The sequence below is a fragment of the Equus asinus genome, chromosome 21, assembly GCF_041296235.1.
Source record: "Equus asinus isolate D_3611 breed Donkey chromosome 21, EquAss-T2T_v2, whole genome shotgun sequence".
Lineage (NCBI taxonomy): Eukaryota > Metazoa > Chordata > Mammalia > Perissodactyla > Equidae > Equus > Equus asinus.
The window spans coordinates 49,126,265-49,146,086 of NC_091810.1; the positions used below are offsets into that span (position 1 = coordinate 49,126,265).

General features: G+C 54.3%; 1 protein-coding gene across 8 annotated transcripts in view; it reads right to left on the bottom strand.

Annotated features, from left to right (window-relative positions):
* The window catches only part of RNF123 (ring finger protein 123), a 35,292-nt gene that overhangs the window by 14,114 nt on the left and 1,356 nt on the right, over positions 1-19,822 (bottom strand). For 2 of the 8 annotated variants that reach the window (XR_011496441.1, XM_014840434.3), the window contains exons 1-26: positions 19,097-19,235; positions 17,445-17,555; positions 17,095-17,179; positions 14,379-14,458; positions 14,135-14,229; positions 13,669-13,723; positions 13,471-13,556; positions 13,085-13,171; positions 12,794-12,861; positions 12,475-12,600; positions 11,960-12,074; positions 11,771-11,875; positions 11,209-11,334; positions 10,982-11,074; positions 10,838-10,911; positions 9,923-10,040; positions 9,621-9,720; positions 9,344-9,405; positions 9,083-9,154; positions 8,753-8,873; positions 8,003-8,104; positions 6,556-6,668; positions 6,106-6,304; positions 5,604-5,749; positions 5,195-5,278; positions 4,276-4,383 (exon numbers count right to left, since the gene is read on the bottom strand). Coding sequence is in view for 6 of the 8 variants with exons in the window: in XM_014840434.3 (XP_014695920.1) it covers positions 4,276-4,383; positions 5,195-5,278; positions 5,604-5,749; positions 6,106-6,304; positions 6,556-6,668; positions 8,003-8,104; positions 8,753-8,873; positions 9,083-9,154; positions 9,344-9,405; positions 9,621-9,720; positions 9,923-10,040; positions 10,838-10,911; positions 10,982-11,074; positions 11,209-11,334; positions 11,771-11,875; positions 11,960-12,074; positions 12,475-12,600; positions 12,794-12,861; positions 13,085-13,171; positions 13,471-13,556; positions 13,669-13,723; positions 14,135-14,229; positions 14,379-14,458; positions 17,095-17,179; positions 17,445-17,526 (2,502 nt within the window). In the remaining 2 variants the exon portion in view is untranslated. Of the gene's footprint in view, positions 1-4,275; positions 4,384-5,194; positions 5,279-5,603; positions 5,750-6,105; positions 6,305-6,555; positions 6,669-8,002; positions 8,105-8,752; positions 8,874-9,082; positions 9,155-9,343; positions 9,406-9,620; positions 9,721-9,922; positions 10,041-10,837; positions 10,912-10,981; positions 11,075-11,208; positions 11,335-11,770; positions 11,876-11,959; positions 12,075-12,474; positions 12,601-12,793; positions 12,862-13,084; positions 13,172-13,470; positions 13,557-13,668; positions 13,724-14,134; positions 14,230-14,378; positions 14,459-17,094; positions 17,180-17,444; positions 17,556-18,688; positions 19,236-19,501; positions 19,567-19,822 lie in introns of those variants that run through there. The other 6 variants (XR_011496442.1, XM_070492890.1, XM_070492894.1 and 3 more) reach the window with 5 other exon arrangements.

The window sequence follows — 19,822 nt, forward strand, 5'->3', positions numbered from 1 at the left end:
CATGCATCATGATCAAGTGGGATTTATACCAGGGACAGAGGGATGGTTCAACACCTGCAAATCAATCAATGTGATACACCACATTAACAAAATGAGGAATAAAAACCACATGATCATCTCAATAGATGCCAAGAAAGCATTTGACAAGATCCAAGAGCCATTTATGATAAAAACTCTTAACAAAATGGAGACAGCAAAATGGGGAAATTACCTCAACATAGTAAAGGCCATATATGACAAGCCCAAAGCCAACATCATACTCAGTGGGGAAAAACTGAATGCCATCCTTCTGAGAACAGGAACAAGACAAGGATGCCCACTATCACCAACCTTATTCAACATAGCACTGGAGGTTTTGGCCAGAGAAATTAGGCCAGCAAAAGAAATAAAAGGAATCCAAATAGGGAGTGAAACTCTTGTTGTTTGCAGACAACATGATCTTATATATAGAAAACCGTAAAGAATTCATTGGAAAACTATTAAAAATAATTAACAACTAAAGTAAAGTTGCAGGGTACAAAATCAACTTACAAAAATCGGTTGCTTTTCTATACTCTAATATCGAACTTACAGAAAGAGAACTCAAGAATACAATTCCATTTACAATTGTAACAAAAAGAATAAAGTAGCTAGGAATAAATCTAACCAAGGAGGTAAGGGACTTATACAATTAAAACTCTAAGACATTACTCAAAGAAATAGACGACAACACAAAGAGATGGAAAGAGATTCCATGCACATGGATTGGAAGAATAAACATAGTTAAAATGTCCATACTACCCAAAGCAATCTACAGATTCAATGCAATCCCTCTCAGAATCCCAATGACATTCTTCACAGAAATAGAACAAAGAATCCTAAAATTCATATGGGGCAACCAAAGACCCTGAATTGCTAAAGCAATACTGAGAAAAAGGAACAAAGCTGGAGGCATCACAATCCCTGACTTCAAAATGTACTAGAAAGCTATAGTAATCAAAAGGGCATGGTACTGGTACAAAAACAGGCACACAGATCAATGGAACAGAACTGAAAGCCCAGAAATGAAACCACACATCTACGGACAGCTAATCTTCGACAAAGGTACCAAGAACATACAATGGAGAAAAGATATTCTCTTCAATAAATGGTGTTGGGAAAACTGGACAGCCACATGCAAAAGAATGAATCTAGACCATTATCTCACGCCATACACAAAAACAAACTCAAAATGGATCAAAGACTTGAAGATAAGTCCTGGAACCATAAAATTCCTGGAAGATTATATAGGTAGTACACTCTTTGACATCGAACTTAAAAGGATCTTTTCGAACGTCATGTCTTCTCAGACAAGGGAAACAAAAGGAGAAATAAACACATGGTACTTCATCAGACTCAAGAGCTTCTGCAGGCAAAAGAAACTAGGATCAAAACAAAAAGACAACCCACCAAGTGGGAGAAAATATTTGAAAATCATATATCTGACAAAGGGTTAATCTCCATAATGTATAAGGAACTCACACAACTGAACAACAAAAAAATAAACAACCTGATCAAAAAATGGGCAGAGGAGATGAACAGACATTTCTCCAAAGAAGATATACAGATGGCCAATAAGCACATGAAAAGATGTTCAACATCACTAACCATCAGGGAAATGCAAATCAAAACTACACTAAGACACCACCTTACACCTGTTAAAATGGCTATAATCACTAAGACTAAAAATAACAAATGTTGGAGAGGGTGTGGAGAAAAGGGAACCCTTGTACACTGCTAGTGGGAAGGCAAACTGGTGTGGCCACTATGGAAAACAGTATGGAGATTCCTCAAAAAACTAAAAATAGAATTACCATATGACCCAGCTATCCCACTACTGGATATCTACCCAAACAACTTGAAATCAACAATCCAAAGTAACATATATACCCCTATCTTCATTACAGCCAAGACATGGAAACAATCCAAGCGCCCATCGACTGACGATTGGAGAAAGATGATGTGGGGGGCTGGCCTGGTGGCACAGTGGTTAAGTGTGCACATTCTGCTTCGGCGGCCTGGGGTTCGCCAGTTTGGACCCTGAGTGCAGACATGGCACCACTTGACAAGCCATGCTGTGGCAGGCGTCCCACATACAAAGTAGAGGAAGATGGGCACAGATGTTAGCTCAGGCCCGGTCTTCCTCAGCAAAAAGAGGAGGATTGGCAGATGTTAGCTCAGGGCTAATCTTACTCAAAAAAAAAAAAAAAGATGATGTGGTATATATATATATATATATATATATATACACACACACACACACACACACACACACACAATGGAATACTACTCAGCCAGAAAAAAAGACAAAATCATCCCATTTGCAACAACATGGATGGACCTGGAGGGAATTATGCTAAGCAAAATAAGCCAGACTGAGAAAGACAAATGCCAGAAGATTTCACTCATATGTGGAATATAAACAAGTACTGGGACAAAGAAAACAGTTCAGTGGTTACCAGGGGAAGAGGGGTTGGGGATAGGCATAGGGGGTGAAGGGGAGCACTTAAGTGGTGACAGACAAGAAATAATGTACAAGTGAAATTTCACAATGATGTAAACTATTATGCACTCAATAAAAAATTTTTTTTAATTAAAAATAGAATTACCATTATGATCCAGCAATTGTGCTTCTGGGTACATATCCAAAAGAACTGAAAATAGGATCTTGAAGAATATTTGCTCACCATGTTCATAGCAGGATTGTTCACAATAGCCAAAAGGTGGGAAGCACCCCAAGTGTCCATCAATGGATGAACAGATAAACAAAATATGGTATATACATACCATGGAGTATTAGCCTTAAAAAGGAAGGAAATCCTGATACATGCTACAACATGGATGAACTGTGAGGACATTATGCTAAGTCAAATAAGCCAGTGACAAAAAGAGTAATATTGTATGATTCCACTTCCATGAGGTTCCTGGACTGGTCAAATTCAGAGACAGAAAGTAGAATGGTGGTTGCCAGGGACTGAGGTGAGGGGGGAATGGGGAGCTAATGGGTGTAAGTTTCAGTTTTGCCAGATGAAAAGAGTTCTGGAGATTGGTTGCACAACATTGTGAATATAGTTAACACTACTTGAACTGTACATTTAAAATGACTAAGATGGTAAGTTATATGAGTGTGTCTTTTACCACAATTTAAAAACCATGGTTAAGACGGTAAATTTTATGTTATGCATATTTTATCACAATTGAAAAAAAAGAAAGTACAGAGATGGGAGGGCAAGGTTCCTAAGAAGATGGTGCGGGTGGGGGTGGCAAAATTGCCTAGGGAAGTGGACAGGCATGGAATCCCAGTGGTGGGGAGGAGAAGTTCCCTGCCAGCATTCATCTTTGTGGGGCTGGAGGCAGGTGGTCTGTGGCAAGAGAGAAAGGAGGTAAAAGGTAGAGGTGATTTGGGTTCGGGAAGCACCACGGGAAGAGCAAATAGAGATGGCAGGGTAGAGTTGGGGACACCAAGGGATCACTCAGTTGTGGAAGAAGGGCATGCCCAAGAAGGAGGGGGAGATGCCCTAACATGGTCACCTGGGGAACATCCCAGGGCACTCACTAGATGGCGAGAGATGCCAGGACAGGCAGGGAAAGGAAAGAAGTCTAGAGGGTCCGGGGCCTGCAGGTCAAAGCCTGGTCACAGAGGGAGTGCACTATCTGTCCATCTTCTCCTCGAGGCTGACTGCCCTGGGAAGACAGAGACTCATCTTCCTGATTCACTACTGAGTGTCCCTAGTGTCAGGATGGCACCTGGCATACTCCAGGCTCTGGGCACACATTATTGAATGAATGAGTGAGTGAATGAGTGAGCAGGGAAGCCAGTGGCCTCATCCTCTGGAATGGGAGGGAGATGAGTCAGAGAGAAGCAGATGTGAAGAGTGAAGGTGAGGCTCAAGAGAGGCCACAGGGCCCCTGATGCCCTGGGAGAGAAGAAGGGGGTCAAGACACTGAGAAAAGGGGCAGGGGAGAGGGGGTGCAGGGACAGACAGATTCTGTTCCTCAAAAGGATATGAGCTGGAGGGGAACTGGGGGGGGGCGGTCTAAAAATGACATCTACTCAAGTTCATGAGGCATGAGAGGTTCAGGGGATGTGGCATGGGGTGGGAGGGGGGAGGATGAGGGGCAGGGAGGTGGCAAGTGTGTGCCAGAGGCCCAGGAGGGCAGGGCGTATCGAGGTGCTGGCACAAACCTGCCCAATCTGTGACTAGTCAGTGAGCTTGGGGAGGGCAGCAGCCACTGGCCAAGGCCACATCTACTCACTTGGGAGTAGACTGTGGCATGGACCCAGGCAAGACGGCGACTCAGGTGGTCCAGCTTTTCCGAGAAAACCTTCTGGCTCTTAGTCAACTCTGCAAGGATGTCCTTCCTCTGGCACCAAGGGGAAAAGAGGACAATCAGGACATGGCCTCATGCCCAGACCCACCCTGTCTCCCCCCAGGCAGTCCAAGGAGGGGCCTCACTGCCACTGGGGGCCAGCAAAGGGTTGGGCAGACTCAGCTCCACTCTACAAAACCCTCTTCTCCCTCTGACCTGCTGGGATGTCAAGCCTCAGAACAGGGCCATAGTTGTCCCTTCAGAACATGGAAGTGAGACGCAGCTGGGGGTCTGTGAGCCCCTGGCCGGGCTGCCCCAAGGACTCTATGCTAGAAGCACAGCTTCAGCAGCTGCTCTCACTCTGGCCAAGCCTGGGGCTCTGCAGACAGGTGGGGGTGGGGGGGTGGGGGCCTGCCAGGGAACCCTAGCCTGGGAATGACTGGCCCTACTCCCCACGCCAGGATAGCTCCAGCAGAGGTGCTCCCGGGGAGTCGGGGAGACAGGCCCTGCTTCCCGCTGACTTTGCAAGTGGCCGAGGAAGCACTCAGGGTCAAATCCATAATTGATGAGGAGAGTGGGTTTGTGTCAGCACTTAGCGGGCCAGGGGTGGGAGCACCTTGGCACAGGCTGCAGCTAGATGATACGGCTCAGGCCGTGCCTGGTCCTGGTGCCAGCCCTGCTCTTACTGATGTGGTATGGTCAGGGCGGGGGCAGGGACAAGGAGAACTGCTGGGACAACCCCCAGGAGCAGGGGCAGGATAGCCTAAATTTCTTTTGTGGCCTGCCCTGGAGACCCCAAGCAGGCAAGCTGCCCCTCTTCAACACCGCTCCTTCCCAAAGACCCACCAGCCTGACCAAGCCTTACCCACTTGGGGCATCGGCGAAGCTTGTCCTCTGTGTCCCTCAGAGCCATCGCATACTCATTGACATCATCGGACACACCCACCATCTAGAGCATTGGACACCACATGTCCAGGGTGACCCTTGGGCACCTTGCCCAGGTTTCTTCAGACCCAGCCTGGACCCCAGCCTGCCAAGCTCCCAACCTTAGGCCCAGGACAGCGACCCCCACCCCGAGAAAAGTCAAACAGGTCAAGCCTAAACAGCACTGGCAGGAAATAGTCTTGCTGTGGCATATGCTCACATACACAGTCACACACGGCACCCCTGCACACACATGTGCACATGTGGGTGCGCGCAAACATACACACATACACACACACATCTAAACATGCAGAGCTGCATGACAAGCGCATGGACCAACAGTGCGAGACCTTGCCCAGCTGCTGGTGAACGCTGAGATTATACATGATGACAGCACCGTCTAGGACTTCCAGCAGGGAGTTCTCAGTGAGGGGCTGCTCAGGTTCCTCAGGGGGTCGTCCCAGCAGCAGGCCTTCATTCCAGTGGCTGCCCTCAACTAAGGAGTGGGGGAAGGGCAGGGTCAGGGTCAGGGGCCAGTCCAGTTCTCTCCTAAGCCTGTGGAGCCAGGATGGGCTTCATAGCAGGAAAAGGAAGCCCTCTCCCCTGCCTGGGCTCTAGGAGGGACCTGCAAGGAGAACATGGGAGGAGGGCAAGGCAAGGTCCTGCAGCTCCAGGTCCTATTTCTGTAGCATCGATTTCCTGCCCTCAGAATGTACTTCCCACGCCCTTGAGATACTGCCAGGCCACAGGATTGGGAGGGAATGGGGGTACATCCTGGCGTTGCCCAGGATGGGGAGTTGTACATGACAGAAGGATCCTTCAATGCTATGCCTGGCACTGCCTGGCACCTACTGTCCTCACGGGTCCTCTGCTCAGCGCTCAGCGTGCGGACCTTCACTTTCTCCGAGGTGCTCAGAGGCCGCCGTGGGGTCATCAGGCTCACAGCTGCTGTGCTGAGGAAGCGGTTGGCTCGGCCCAGGGTTGGAGAACTGAGCCAGCCAGGCCGAGGCAGGGGCAGTGCGCCCCCCATAGCCAGGGCCTGCATGGGGCGCTGTGGTGGAGAGAGGAGGCCAGGTGCCAATCAGTTCCCCAGGACCCGAGCCCACTTAGGGCTACCTTGATTTGTGGGGATGGGGAATGGGAAGGGAAGGTTCATGCCTCCACCTACAGCAAGGGAAGCTGCCTGGTGAGAAGCTCCTTGCCTGCAAGGAGGGGGAGATGGCCCTGTGATAGAGGAACCCTTGCCCTTACGATAGAGGGACAGTCCAACACGAAGCCCCCTGCCTGCCCCTACCACGGCACCTGGGCTGCAGCTGCAGCCGAGGCTGGCTCCTCATCCTCATCCAGGTCATCCATGGTGGCTGCCTGGAGCTCCAGTGGGTCAATCAGGATGTTGGCCTTGGAGGCAAGGTCATCTGAGAGGAATGGCAGGAGGGCTCTCAGGCCAGTGGAGGGGCGAGGGGTCACTGAAGGAACTGCCAAGGACCGCAGGAGGGCACTGGCTGGCTGGGCAGGAGGGCTTGCAGGGCCCCATTTACCACTGTGCCTGCACTTCACCCCTCCACTTACTCCACCTAGCCCTCACTGCATCCCTGGAGCCCTGTCTTGTAGGCACTTAGTAGCAGGAGGCATTCCCATCACACCCTCCCTGTCAGTCCCTCTGTTGTTTCCAGTGACTTCAAGCTCTCTAGGTTCCCCCACTTCTCCGACTGCTCCATTGCTTCCTTCCTTGTTCTGCCCCATAAACAAAAGGAGATCCAGGGCTGCGTAGGCCTCTGCTCACCCCACTCTGCACACTCCCCAGAGGGTCCAGTCCTCACTGCAGGCTTGTCCCCATCTCTAGGCTGACAGCTGACTGCACCATCTCTACCTCTAGCCCAGGCCTTGGTCCTGGCTGCATCCCTGGGCACCTCAAGCACATGGAACTTGTCATCTCAGCCTCCTCCTGCTGCCCTTCTTCCTGATGATGCCCCATCCCCACAGCCTCTGGCAAGAAGCCTGGGGTCAACCATGGCTGCTCCTGCCCCTCACATGTGCCTTCCTCTACCTCCTCTGTTGCCTGGACAACTAACCTCCTATATCCTTGCTCAGCCCTTGCACTCCATTCTCCACACCACAGCAGCCAGAGGGAGCTTTTTATAATGCAGACCCCCAACCTTACTCCCCTGCCTCAAGACCTTCCAAAACCTGCCCTTGCCCCTGGAATGAGCCTACATCCACCTTGTAGACTGCAAGGCCCTTAGACTCTGCCCTTGAGACTCCTTGGCCTCATTTCCCATCGCTCCCTGCCTCACATTTTCCTTTCCGGCAAACCAGCCACTTTCTGTCTCTGGGCCATGCTGGGCTGTTTCCAGCATCCTTTTTGCTCATGCTGTGCTCTCAGCCCTTTGCAATGGAGCCACTTGTGCTCATCCTTGAAAGCAGCTCAGGCAGCAACTGCACACATCCCCCTTCCTCCCCCATGACCGTACCAAGATCCCATGGTCCCCTCCTCTGTTGGAAGACTTGCTCCTTATTTCATTACAGGGCTCCCAGACTTCCTCTGAGGTGGGTTATCAAGGGAAGGGATAGCTGGACCCAAGATCCAGGGCAAAGTGGACAGACAGATCAGCAACTCCCTGCAGGAGCAGGTCAGAGACTAGGGCGCCCTCTGGTGGGCACAGGGTAGCTCAGCACTCACAGCAAAGCTGGCTCAGGGACTGCCCTCCACCAGCACACACGGGCTCACCGCCCACCAGCCTGCACACACCTTTGAGAGTTTTCCGAAGGTGGGAGAGGAGGCCTCCAAGGCGCTGCAGGTCAAAGTAGTCCACCTTGCCATTATAGAAGACCTGGGGCGGGATGTAGGCCTCTGGGAGGAGTTGGGAGGCCAGGCCACAGTCACAGCCCAGCAGGGACATCCTCCCAGAGGCCACACCTCTGCTCTGGCCTAGCACAGAGGGGACCCCTGGCCTTGGCCACCTACCTTCCCAGGCACACAGTGTGGCCTCCCCCACCCTCTGCTATTTCAGGTCAGTGCCAGCAACTGCAACCTGGGGTGAAGAAGCATTCTTGGCGGCGGGTCACTCAGGGGAGAATCAGAGAGGACCCTGACCCAGCCCTATGGGTTATCCCCCAATCCAGGGCAGGTAAGGCTCTCACTGGCCCTTGAAGATTCTGTCCCACACAAACACAGGGCCCCCTAGCACCTCAGAGCCCACTCAAGGTGTCCCCTACAAAGGACTGCACAGAGGGCTGGGCAGGCTAGGACTGAGGGGCCTGTAATGGACAGGAGCCTGTGAGGGCAGTCAGAGTGAGCGTGGGCTGGGCAGTCCTGGAGGGCGGGGCTCCTGCTTGCCCCAGTGGAGAAGCCGCCTGTCAGTAAGGTAGGACTCAACTGGGCAGGAAGCCTGGGACAGCTCTCCTAAACCCTCAGCTCAGCACTCCACACCAACACTAGGGGCTGCCCTGTGCCTGGCTCTGCCCAGCCTCTAAGACTCAAGGCCCTGGCCCCACTCACCCTCACTGAAGGAGGCGCTGGGGTTTGAAGCCTTGTATTCATCCCAATAGTAGCGTAGGGCAGAGATCAACCGGTGTAAGAAGCAGACCATGTACTCAGGGGGGCAGAGCATGGGCATGTTCTGCAGGCACAGGGCATATGACATGCATCTGCGTCAGCCCAAAGCCCAGGGACTTCCCCGGGACCCTGGGCTGAGCGGGGAGGGAAGGGCAACAGAGGAGGAGCAGGGCTAGACATGGATGAGGCAGCCTGAGAGGTGCCAGAAGCTTGGGGTGCAGACCCTGCAACAGAGCCAGGGGTCCACAGCGGGCTGGCCTAGGGGACACCTACCCCCCGGCCACTGGCATTCTCCTGCAGAAACTTTCGGAACTTGGTGAGGAAGATGTACCTAGAAGCTTCACCCTTCAGGGAAAGAAAAAAGGAGGCTGTCATGAGCTCAGGATGTTGGCCCCAGACTGGACTAACTCAATGCTGTGCCTCAGCCTGGACCCTGCCATGGCAAGCTGAGCCAGCCCCTGCCCTCTGTGTCTCGAGGCCCAGCACAGCACTCCTCCCACTAGCGACCCACGCAGGGGTCTGAGAGGCACTCACCCCATTTTCATCTTTATTGTTCAACAGCAGCTTCAGGATTTGGACCTGGAGTTCTTCCACCACTGCAGGTGGGGTGGGGAACACGACACTGAGCCCTCCTCAGGCAGGGCCTTGCCTTCAGGCTCCCAGGGATGGGAGCAGGTAGCAGGTTTGGGTCAGAGCTCCTCCACCAGGGCTCCCTGAGCCCAACCTAGGCATCGTCACTACCAAGGGCCCCTAAGTATGTAAGTATACAAATCTTCCACCCCCTCCCTAGTGCCCAAGGCAGGGGGCAGACCTTCGATGCGCTTCTTGAGCCTTTGGCAGCCCCGTTCATAGGCACGCCGCCGTAGCCGCTCCTCAGCGGTCTCATCCTTCACCTCCTTACTCTCTCTTCCCTAGGCAGGGGCAAGAAGACGGAAGACAGCAGGGCTCACCCAGGACTTACCAGGCCTCCTTCAGACAGAAGACCCCTACCCCCACCTCCAGCCCAGCCGCCAGAGCTGGGGCAGGGGACTCATGTGCTAAGTACCAAGTAGCTCAGATACCCTGTGCCAGCCCTCACTATGACCGCTGCCCACCCCACCCAGATCCGCCCACCTCCCTGCTTGAGCGGTGAGGCCACCAGGTGGTGGGAATGAGCTCCTGTAGACCAGCCTCCTCCACACGCAGGGGGCTCTTGATGTAAAAGAAGACAACGGATTGGAGCACATCAAAGCTGGCGGTCGTCAAGGCAGAGCTCTGCTCACCAAAGGGTGCCCCGTATGCTCTCATGAGTGGTCCCTAGGAAGCCCTCCCAAAACCTGCCCACCTCCGGATGTGCCCATCACAGCTCTCCCACTCCTAAGGGTGCCACTGCTGCTACGTGCCTGTCTGCCCCGACCCTGAGCCCTGAGAAAGAGCTGTGGCTGTCAAACCCATCAAACCTGATTCCCAGCAAGTGCATGAAAAAGGCCTGTCACAGGCACAGATGACTGTGGGACAAGCCAGAGAGACGGCGTGGAGGCCAGTCCGTCTCCCAGCTTTATTTCTGCCTCCTGGAAGCTGAAGACCCCAGGCAGAAAAGACAGCTACCAGCATAGGCTTCCCAGCCAAGCGCCCAAAGCTACACTCTCTCTCCTATTTGTGCAGTTCTCAATGTTCAAGGGAAGCGGGAAGAGCTGATTCCTCAAATAAGATCATGTAGGAACCCCTGCCACAGAATGTGGAGAAAAGTGCAGTGCTTTGGCTGAAGAGGGCAGATGCCCCCAGACCTCCACGTAGCCCGAGTCCGTAGCCATCCTGAGATCCCTGCTCTGACTGGCCAGTCAGCCTGGGTGCTTTGCTCCACCCTCGTGCTCTGTAGAGAAAGTGCTGGGAGGGCTGGGTCCCAGAACAAGGACTCACATACGGGGTGGCTCTGGTGCTCCTGAACCTCCCTGGGGAGCCCTGGCCAAGGGCACACTGCCCTCCCTGGCCTATGCTGACCCAGAGGGCACCACGTGTCTGGCCTGCCTGGCAGCAAGTGGAGGATACAGGACATTGCTAAGCAGAAACTTGCGGGACTTCTCATGCCTCAGGATGGCGATGGTGAGTCGCAGGTAGTGGATCTGTGGAGAGGGAGTACTCAGAGTGGGCGGGTAAGGCCCAGGGGCTCAGGGCAGGGGCAGGAACTCCTACCTGCAGGCCCAGGTCTGGGACAATGGGCGAGAACCGGTACAGCCGCAGCAGAGACATCATCAACTGCTTGAGGCAATCCTGTACCTCATAGTCCTGCAGAGATACACCAGGCTGAGGGCAGGTTCTAAGACAGTCATCTGTGGGGCCTTTTCCAAGACCCTCCTCTACCTCCCCCATCTCAGTGGAGCCTGACATCCCGGCCTGAGACCAGAGGTCAGGAGCCTCACCTCCATGAAGAGCCACAGGAGGTCCAGGACCTGGCGCACCACGGACTGCGCCTGTGCTGGGGTGCCCACCTCCATGATGCCCAGCAGGAAGCTCATGAGCACGGCCTCCACCACGTACACCTTGCGCTGCACCAAGAGTGGGCACTGGTGAGATGGCAACCTCTGCCCCATTCAGGGCACCCCTGCCCTGGCACGCGACCAAGGCCACAGGCATAGATGGACTCTTGGGCCCCCGCAAGCAACCCTAAGACATAGAGTCAGCCCTTTTGGAGTCTGACTGAGATATAAGAAGGGCCACTGTCCCAGAGCCCTTCTGGGGCTCTGTACACACAGTTCCCTTGGGCTGTGATGTCATTACCCCTCAATCTTCTTTCTAGGACATCCCGATACCCTCAAATGGAAGCATTTCCTCCTCCCCTGGGTGACATCCTTAAGGTCTGAGGACTCTGGGCACATGGTGATGCCAGGTGATGGTGCTGGACCTCACATACCTCAGTATCCCAGCCCCTATCACAGGCATTTCTAGCATGGTCTGCCTCTTCCCCTCCCTAATATCCCTCACCAGGAGTGGTGCGAAGTGATGGAAGATGTGGGCCAGCGTGAGGAGGACGGTGGGCTGGCCCTGCAACTGCCACTGGGAGCTTTCCTTCTCTACCAGCCGCCCTTCCTGTGTGTGGGGAAGGAAAGAGGACTTTGAGAAGCAGAGAGCTGTAGAAGGCCCCCAGCCAACCTGGCCCAGATCCTGGCTCACCACAGGGTCCAGCTCCACACCAAGCACGGCCTGGAAGCAGCCCAGCAACTTCTGTGCCCGTACCAGGTCAGCACGTGGCGGGTCCTGCAGGGGCCGGTAGCCCGTCACTGGGTAGGTGCCACAGAGTTAAGCCAGCAATACTTGATCTGTGACTCAGACACACCTGTCCCCTCCTCCCCACTAAGACCCCTGAGGAGGGGCCTAGGCTCTAGGGCAGGGCTGTGGAGTCTGGTTGCATGGTTTACATCACAACTCTCCCACTTATTCTCCACGGAGTGAAACTTCTCTTGCCACTTCATGTTCTTTATCTGTTCAACAGAGACAATAACAGTACCTACCTAACAAGGTTGCTGCAAGAATTGTTGTCCTCAGCACCCATCTAAGCTGTACCCTACTCACTCCTTGAGGAAGCTGAGGCCCACCAAAAGCCTATAGAGCTCCTAGAGCAGGAGACCCCCATCCTAACTTCCCCAAGAGCTTCCAAGCAGTCCACAGCCTTCTTTGCAAAAGGATATCGCAGAGGACGGCTGCCAAAGTTGAAGGCGACAGACTCCTTGAAGGAGAGGCTGATGGCTGGGAAGTAGGCCATGCCTAGGCCCCTGGATAAGTTCTCAAAGGCGGTACCAAGCGACACGCCATTCCTAGAGAAGGGAGGGCCTGTGAGCCAGTGATAAGAAGGATGTGGCCAAAACAGGCCAGTGAGCAGGCCCTTGTTGGGGCTACCCACCCGTGGGCTACCAGTGTCAGCCTGGCCCCCTTACAGAGACCAGGAAACTGAGGGAAGCCCAGGGAGGCCCCAGAGGCTAAGCCTGTGGCTAGAGGCAAGAGACTCACAGGCAGAAGGACAGAGTGCCGTCGTCCAGGTCGATCAGACAGCTCACGATGTCCCCTGCTGCCCATGCCTGCAAGGGGAGGAGGCCTTATAGCTGCGCAGAAGCCCAGCAGCCTGCTCACTTTGCCCCTCTTGCTGTGTCTCCACTATCACCCAGGGAGACTGGCCACTAGAACAGAGGAGCTGAGCTCCTGTCCCCTCCCTGGTGCCCCACAGTCCCTCGCAGTTGCCCAGTGGCTCCCGCCTAGCTGGATGGACATGGGGCAGGTGGGCACAGGGGGCTCAGTCCTCACCTTGCCATAATTTGTTGTGGTCACATTCCACTTGCGTACCCGGTTGCCATCATAAGCATAGGAGTTGTGTGTATCTCCAACCCCCTCCTAGGGAGGAAGTGTCTGTGAAGTCCAGGGGAGGTGGGAAGGGGCAAGGCCACAGCCTACCAGCCACCAACCTTGGACTCATATGGCTCTAGAGAAGGGGGCTGATGCTCTCAGGAAAGGAAAGAGGGCTGTTTTCTGGACTGGGTTGCCCAGAAATGGGGTGGGACACATTCCCCCTCCAGAGGGCAGTCAGGGTTCGGGTCCTCAGCAGACCCCATGCATTCTCAGGGGCTGCCTGAGCTCTGATGAGCCCTGCAGCAGGAGAAAGTCTTCCTGGGAGGGCCCCCCCCAACACGAACCTCTTGATTGAAGCGGCAGTTGATAGTGCACCAGCCGATCTGCATGAGCCCCTGGGAGGAGATGAGTACCTCGTAGACCCATTTCCCTGGAAAAAGCAGAGTCAGACCCAGCAGGTAAACAAAGACTGCCTCCAGCCTCAGGCCTGGGCTCTTAAACTTTCTCCCAACTCCCTGGGCCACAGCAGAGCGTGGGCTCACCTTTGTACACACATGTGGTAGAGCGGATAGTACCAAAGTTGCTGTGTCCAATCACCTGGGTGAAGAGCAGAGGTGGTGAGCCTTCTCCTGGGCACACAGAGTGCCTGCTCAAGGGAGAATGGCCCCATCCCCAGCTCAGCTCACGTTGGCAGTGCTTGCCTGCTGTGGCCAATGCTGCACTGTGCCTGAACAGAGTAGGAGGGCCTAGGCTCTGTCAGGAGGGATTCTAGGCCAGGAGCATGATGGGAGGGGCTCATGGCTGTGTTAGGAAGAGCTTGGGGCTGGGGTCACACCAAGAGGGTTTCAGGGCTATGTCAGGAGGGTTTAGGGGCTGAGGACCCAATGGGCCACATCAGGGGGGGTTTGTGACTACAGCCTTCTCAAGAAAGGTAGGGAGACCAGGGCCACATCAGGAGGAACTTGGGGCTGTATTAGGAGGGGCTGGGACCTGGGGCTCCTCACTCACCCCCAGGAGGTCATCATTCACCAGAAGAAGCCCCTCGAAGCCACCTGTGTGGTCTAGGACCACAGTGGATGGGCCAAGCCGCCCTTCAATCTGTCCTGAAAAGGAGGGAAGTGGGTGTGGGGTCAGGCAGGGCACAGGGTCTGACAGCATGCAAAGAGTGCATTGAGCTCACCAGGGGAGTCCCCAGGGTCCCCCAGGACCCAGTCTTGGCTCCTCCAACCCCATTCCAGAAGCTGTCATGTACCCTGGCTCTCCTCATCCTCAATGTCCACATGCAACAGCTGGTCCAGATGCTCTGGTAGGTTCTGGAAGTTCAGGGATTTCCTGGGAAGAGCAAGAGGCTGTGAGGGGCCCAAAAGTCCTTGAAACCAGCCAGATGACACTAAACCCCTCTCTCACTCCCTTTCCCTGGAGTTTCAGAGGGTGGCTGCCTTGACTCCATAAAAATGATTGTGCCTAGTCCTAGATTCTGGCATGCTAGGGGTTAGAAGGCTGGATTATCCACAAAACTAAAAATCTGGTCCAATTTGGTGTACCTCAGGAGTGTTAAAAAAAAAGAAGAGCCCTCTCTAAGCCTTAATTCTCTCAGCTGTAAAAAGGGATCAACAGCTGTATGTCAGAGATGCATTATTCCAAGGAATAATGCGGGCTCCCCACATAGCCCAGAGCCTGCCCACTCTCAAAGGTGGCTATGCTGATTATGCCCGGGAAAGGAAGGACAGGAGAAGTGCTGATCTATAAGGTGGTCAGTATCAAGGACAGCTAGTCCAGCCCTTGACCCCATGCCTGTGGTCCCAGCCAGGCAAGCCGTGTATTGAATCAGACATGTCCTAGGAGGATGAGCCCTCTGAGCTGTTGGCTGGCTTTGTCCTGTGCCCACTTGTACAAGAGAGTAGAGCACCTGGCCTGCCTATTTGCCACCTGCCCCAGCCAAAGGGGTTAGGAAAATCTGTCTGAGTGGCACCCTCATCCTCCCAGCACACTTGCCCAGAGGAGAAGGGCTCTGTTTAATCTCGGCCAGCTCTGTCCTGAGTTCAGCTGCTAAGAATAGCAGGGAATGGGGTGGTGGTAACTAGCAGGGCTTGAGCAGAGGCCCAGTGTGCATCTGGATCCAGCCCACAGACTGCCGGCCCCTGCTCTTTCACCTCTAATCCCAGCTCCTACCCCATTCATCTGCCTAGAGAGTAGGCTCTGGAAGGGGACGTAGATGGGTCAAAGCAACGACTCTGTGGCAAGGTCATTTCAACCCATGCTCAGGGACCACATGCTCCCCTGCTGTGAGCTACTACAGACCCTGAGCTGGAGGAGGTGGAGAGGCACAAAGCCTCCTCCCTACTCCTGCTGAGCCCCAGGCCAAGGCCAGGTAGCAGCCATGCAATGGCGTGCCCACTGGTAGCATGGAGGGCTGCAGCCAACCCCATCCCGGAATACCCCAATGGGTCCAGGGATAAAGGGGGCTTCCTCAACAGCAGTTCTTACTGGCCCACACTTGGGAGGACTGCTTTAGTCTTGTGTCTGCTCTCAAGAGCAGCTGTGGGTGGCCGGCCTGAGGCTTGGCCTCACTGAGTGCCTGCAGCACTGCCCATTTGGCCAATCCCAACACTTGCCTGCCCTTTCTGCAATATCCGGGTCCCAGCCCAGGGTTCTGCATCCAAACAACCACTGACTGATTGCTCTGCCACCTGCTCTTCATCCTGGCCGCCACAGCACTAGTGGCAGCAGGACCATTTCTGGTATCACATGAGGTAGGGATCAGATGGCTCTGGGAACAGGCCAGGACTGGGCTCGGGTAGAGGGGGGCAGTAGCCCTCCACAAGTAGGAATCCTTTGGCCACCACAGCCGCTTAAATGTAACAGGTAACAATGCTGCCCTTTGTGCCTGCCCCAAGAGCAGAGACTGTGGAAGACAGAATAGCCCAGGCTGGCAAGGCGGCTGAGAGATAGGGACACTTATGCCTCGCTGCAGGGAGGCAGAATCTACATGACCCTTCAAAGAAGTAATTTAACAACAGTCTTAAAAGTGATTGTAGTTCAAATGCCCTAGCCACATGATTCCAACCCTGGGCATCCTCACAGTACTGTTTATAAAAGCCAAAGCCCCTCCAAACCAGGACAGCGCCAAGGGCTTCTGCAGACCCCTGGCCCTAAAAGGTGCCCACCAAGATCAATCTGTAACGTAGAAAAACACTCAGGGGATAATGTTTGATTTGAACCTATTGACAAAAATAGAATCTAAACTATACTTTTGGAGGTGAGAGCTATATCCACTATCTTGATGGTAGTGATGGTTTCATAGATTATCCATATTAAAACTTCCTGAGTTGAATACATGCGGTTTGTTGTATGTCAATTACTCTTCAATAAAACTTTTTTTAAAAGAACTAAACATGATGGAAATTAAAAAAAAAATTTCTATACAGTACAATCTGAACTACATACATCATGAGACGAACAAAACAGAAAGGAATCATGCTCAAATGGTCATGTCAGAATAACGAGAGGACAGATACTTTTTCTTCTATCTATTTCTAGGTTTCTGCTAGAGTGCACCTATAACTCTGATATGGTCTAAAATGCATTAAACTTCCAAGGAAAAGGGGCTGGTATGGTCTGTACTTTATAGATTCAGGGAGGGCCAGGGTGGTGCAGATATGTGGGCAGGTGCACACGGGACCAGATGCTGACTGTGGAGTAGGTATGAGGTATTATGCCAAGCCCTGAATGTGCACCATGCCCCTAACCTCCACAACACCCTCAGAAAGAAGGTACTAGCACTGCCAGGGAAGAAGAAGAAGCGGAGTCAAAAGGCCGACTCTCTAGCCCGAGATCTCACAGCCCCAAGTGGCAGAATGAGAACGAAACCCAAGATAGCCTATCGAAAGCCCAGGCCCCCTAACCCACAAGCCAGCCTCCGTGGTCTGGTCCCATGGACTGAGGAGGGGCTACCCACCCGGCCATACCTGTTGGTGGCTGTGGTCGGTGTATGATCACGAGAGGAAAAGATGCAGTGCAGGTAGTCATTCAGCAGCTTCTCTTGGACAATGCCTGGGCCACAGGTCAGAAGGGAAAGAAGGGTCACCTGGTCAGTACAGCTCCCAGAGGCTCCTGGTCCTAGGCTAGCCACAGGGGTCAGAAGAGCAGTCACGTTGGGTGTACTGCTCCATGGTTGCTGGTAGAAAACAACTGGCTCATGAGGACTAGGAGGGCAGCGAGGCCTGAGACTCATTGGACCTGAGATTTTGCCGCCTTTGTCTCTTCCTGCTCCTTCCCTCAACACAAGGAGCATCCTCCCAGCCCTGCCAACCCTTACCTGTGACCTTGGATTTCTCAGCGTCTGAGGTCAGCCTATAGCTCTTGCGGGAGAAAGACACGCCGGCCCCCTTGGACGCCATCCTTCATGTCTTGTGGGCAGCCAGTGGTCCTGGAAACGGAGTGAGAGGCAGACCTGTCTATGTGAAACCAGCCAAAGGTCTCCACACTGACCTCAGTCCTGGGGTGGCAGGAAGGCTTGGGAGCAGGTAAAGTCAGGTGCACGCACACTCACACACATACCAACACAGAGCAGAGGAAAGCAGGGGCTCCCAGCTTCCTATACAGGAACGGTGGGTGGGGTCTGGGCCCATGTGACAGGGCCTCACCATGTCCCAGTACTTAGCACAGGGCCCGACAGAGAACGGGTGCCAGACTATGTTTGTTGAACCAAACTAAATGCCTCAACCCTGGGAAAATCAGACTAAAGCATCCAAAGTGAGGTGGCCTATGGGCAGAGCCCCTGTATCCTCAGTTGTAAGCCACACTGGGTCCAGCTCATATCCAGAAGAGAGAACCCTACACCACATTCCCCCCAGTGTAGTCCACCATTCAAAGGCTTGGTGCCATCTCCAGCTACAAGTCTTGCTGACACCCAAAGCTACGACCTCCTTCCTCAGCTCCAAGATCCTCCCTTCTCCTATCCAAAGGCCTTCTAGTTTTCTTGTTTCCACTCATACACACAGCCTCCCACCCCGTCAGAGCACCATCCCTGCCCAGTCCTCATCGCAGACCCCATGGGTCTTCCCACTGCTGTCCATCCCTCACATATCATGGTGTTGCTGCTGCTGCTTCAGAAGCTGCACTGTCGTTTGGTGCCAGCCTCAATGATCAAGAGCTGTGCGGCCCAACACTAGCCACATGTGGCTATTTAAATTTGAACTAAAGTTTGAAAAATTAAAAATTCAATTTCTCAGTTATATTAGCCACATTTCAAGGACTTAGTGGCTGCATGTGGCTAGTGGTTACTGTACTAGACACCGAAAACAGAACATTTTCATCATCACAGAAAGTTCTATTAGACAGCAGCGGTCTAGAGCCTGGCCCTCTAGCACTGCCTTAGATAGCACTCACTTCTCTGCAGCCTAGTCTCTTATCTCACCCCAAACAGGCTCTCTGCTTCCACCACACACCCTTCCCCATTCACAGTCCGCACCACGCCTGCCCCTCGGGAAGGTGACTCTCCCGCCCTGCCGCCCACCGCAGGCCCTCCGCCAGCGTTCCCGGCCGCTGCCCCTCTCACACCAGGGCAGGCGCAGGACAGACCAGACGTGGTCACTCATTTGATTAGTAAACTTTCCGGACATCCACACCGGGTGTCAGGTGCTGAGGACCCAGGTGAGAGGCGGATCTTGACTTTGTTCAGGGGCTCCCTGCCACGTCGATCCTGTCCAGTTTCGCCGAGGGATCTGGGCTCGAAACCGAACCGACCCCATCTCGGAGCCCAAGGACACGGAGGGCAGCGAATGTCCCCCCCTAGTCGCCCCCGCCCGGCCCCAAGCTCCGGAGGATCCTCCAGGCCAGCTCCAGCCCGGAGTCCTGCAGCATAGGCTGCGACCCCCGCGCGACGAGCACCCTCGCACCGGACAGGCCGGGGCCGCGAGGGGAGCCGCGGGGGCCGCCGAGCTGGAAGCCCTGCCGCCCCTCACTCACCCCCAGCTTTGGCCTCGGCGTCCCGGCTCACAACATCCGCCCAGCCTCTCGGCTACGGCGTCCGTCCAGGGCCAAACCGCGCGCCTGTAGCGCACGCGCATCTGTCCGCACCCGGCCTCCGCCAGGGGGCCTCCTCTGCAGCCTCCAGCCAGGTTGTTCCCGGCGTCTGCCTCACCCCACAGCCCAGCCGCCTCCGAGCCCCGCTGGCACAGGAGGAGCTCTTGGTCCAGCTGTGTCGGAACGCAACGTCCTAACTGGGAGCCCCAGGCCGCCTATCTTAACTCCTACTCGTACTTGGAGGCTCGGCTCAGATGTCCTGTAGGACGTCTGAACGGCCGCACCTGCCAGGGTCCCTACTACCTCTCGCCCCACCTCCATTCCGGCCAGATGGGTGACCTCGCTTACCTTCCCTGGGATGGCACCTCTGGCGGGGCGAGGGGAGCCTCTCTGGGCTCTGCTGCCAGGGGTGTGGGCCAACCTGCCTACAGCTGGCACCGATAAGTCAGCAAAAGGGGCGGGCTGCTTTAGGGCTGGGGCAGGGAACGCTCCCCACTTTACAGGGATAAGCTAAGGCTCAGAAAAGTTTAACATCACCGCCCAGGGGCTGGAACTCAGGCCTCTGGCAGTGAATATGTCCACACTGCCCTTCCCTTCAGAGCAGCCCAGGCTGTAGGGGGGCTCTACCCCAACCCTAGGGTATCTCGAGTTTCCCCACTGAACCTTTCC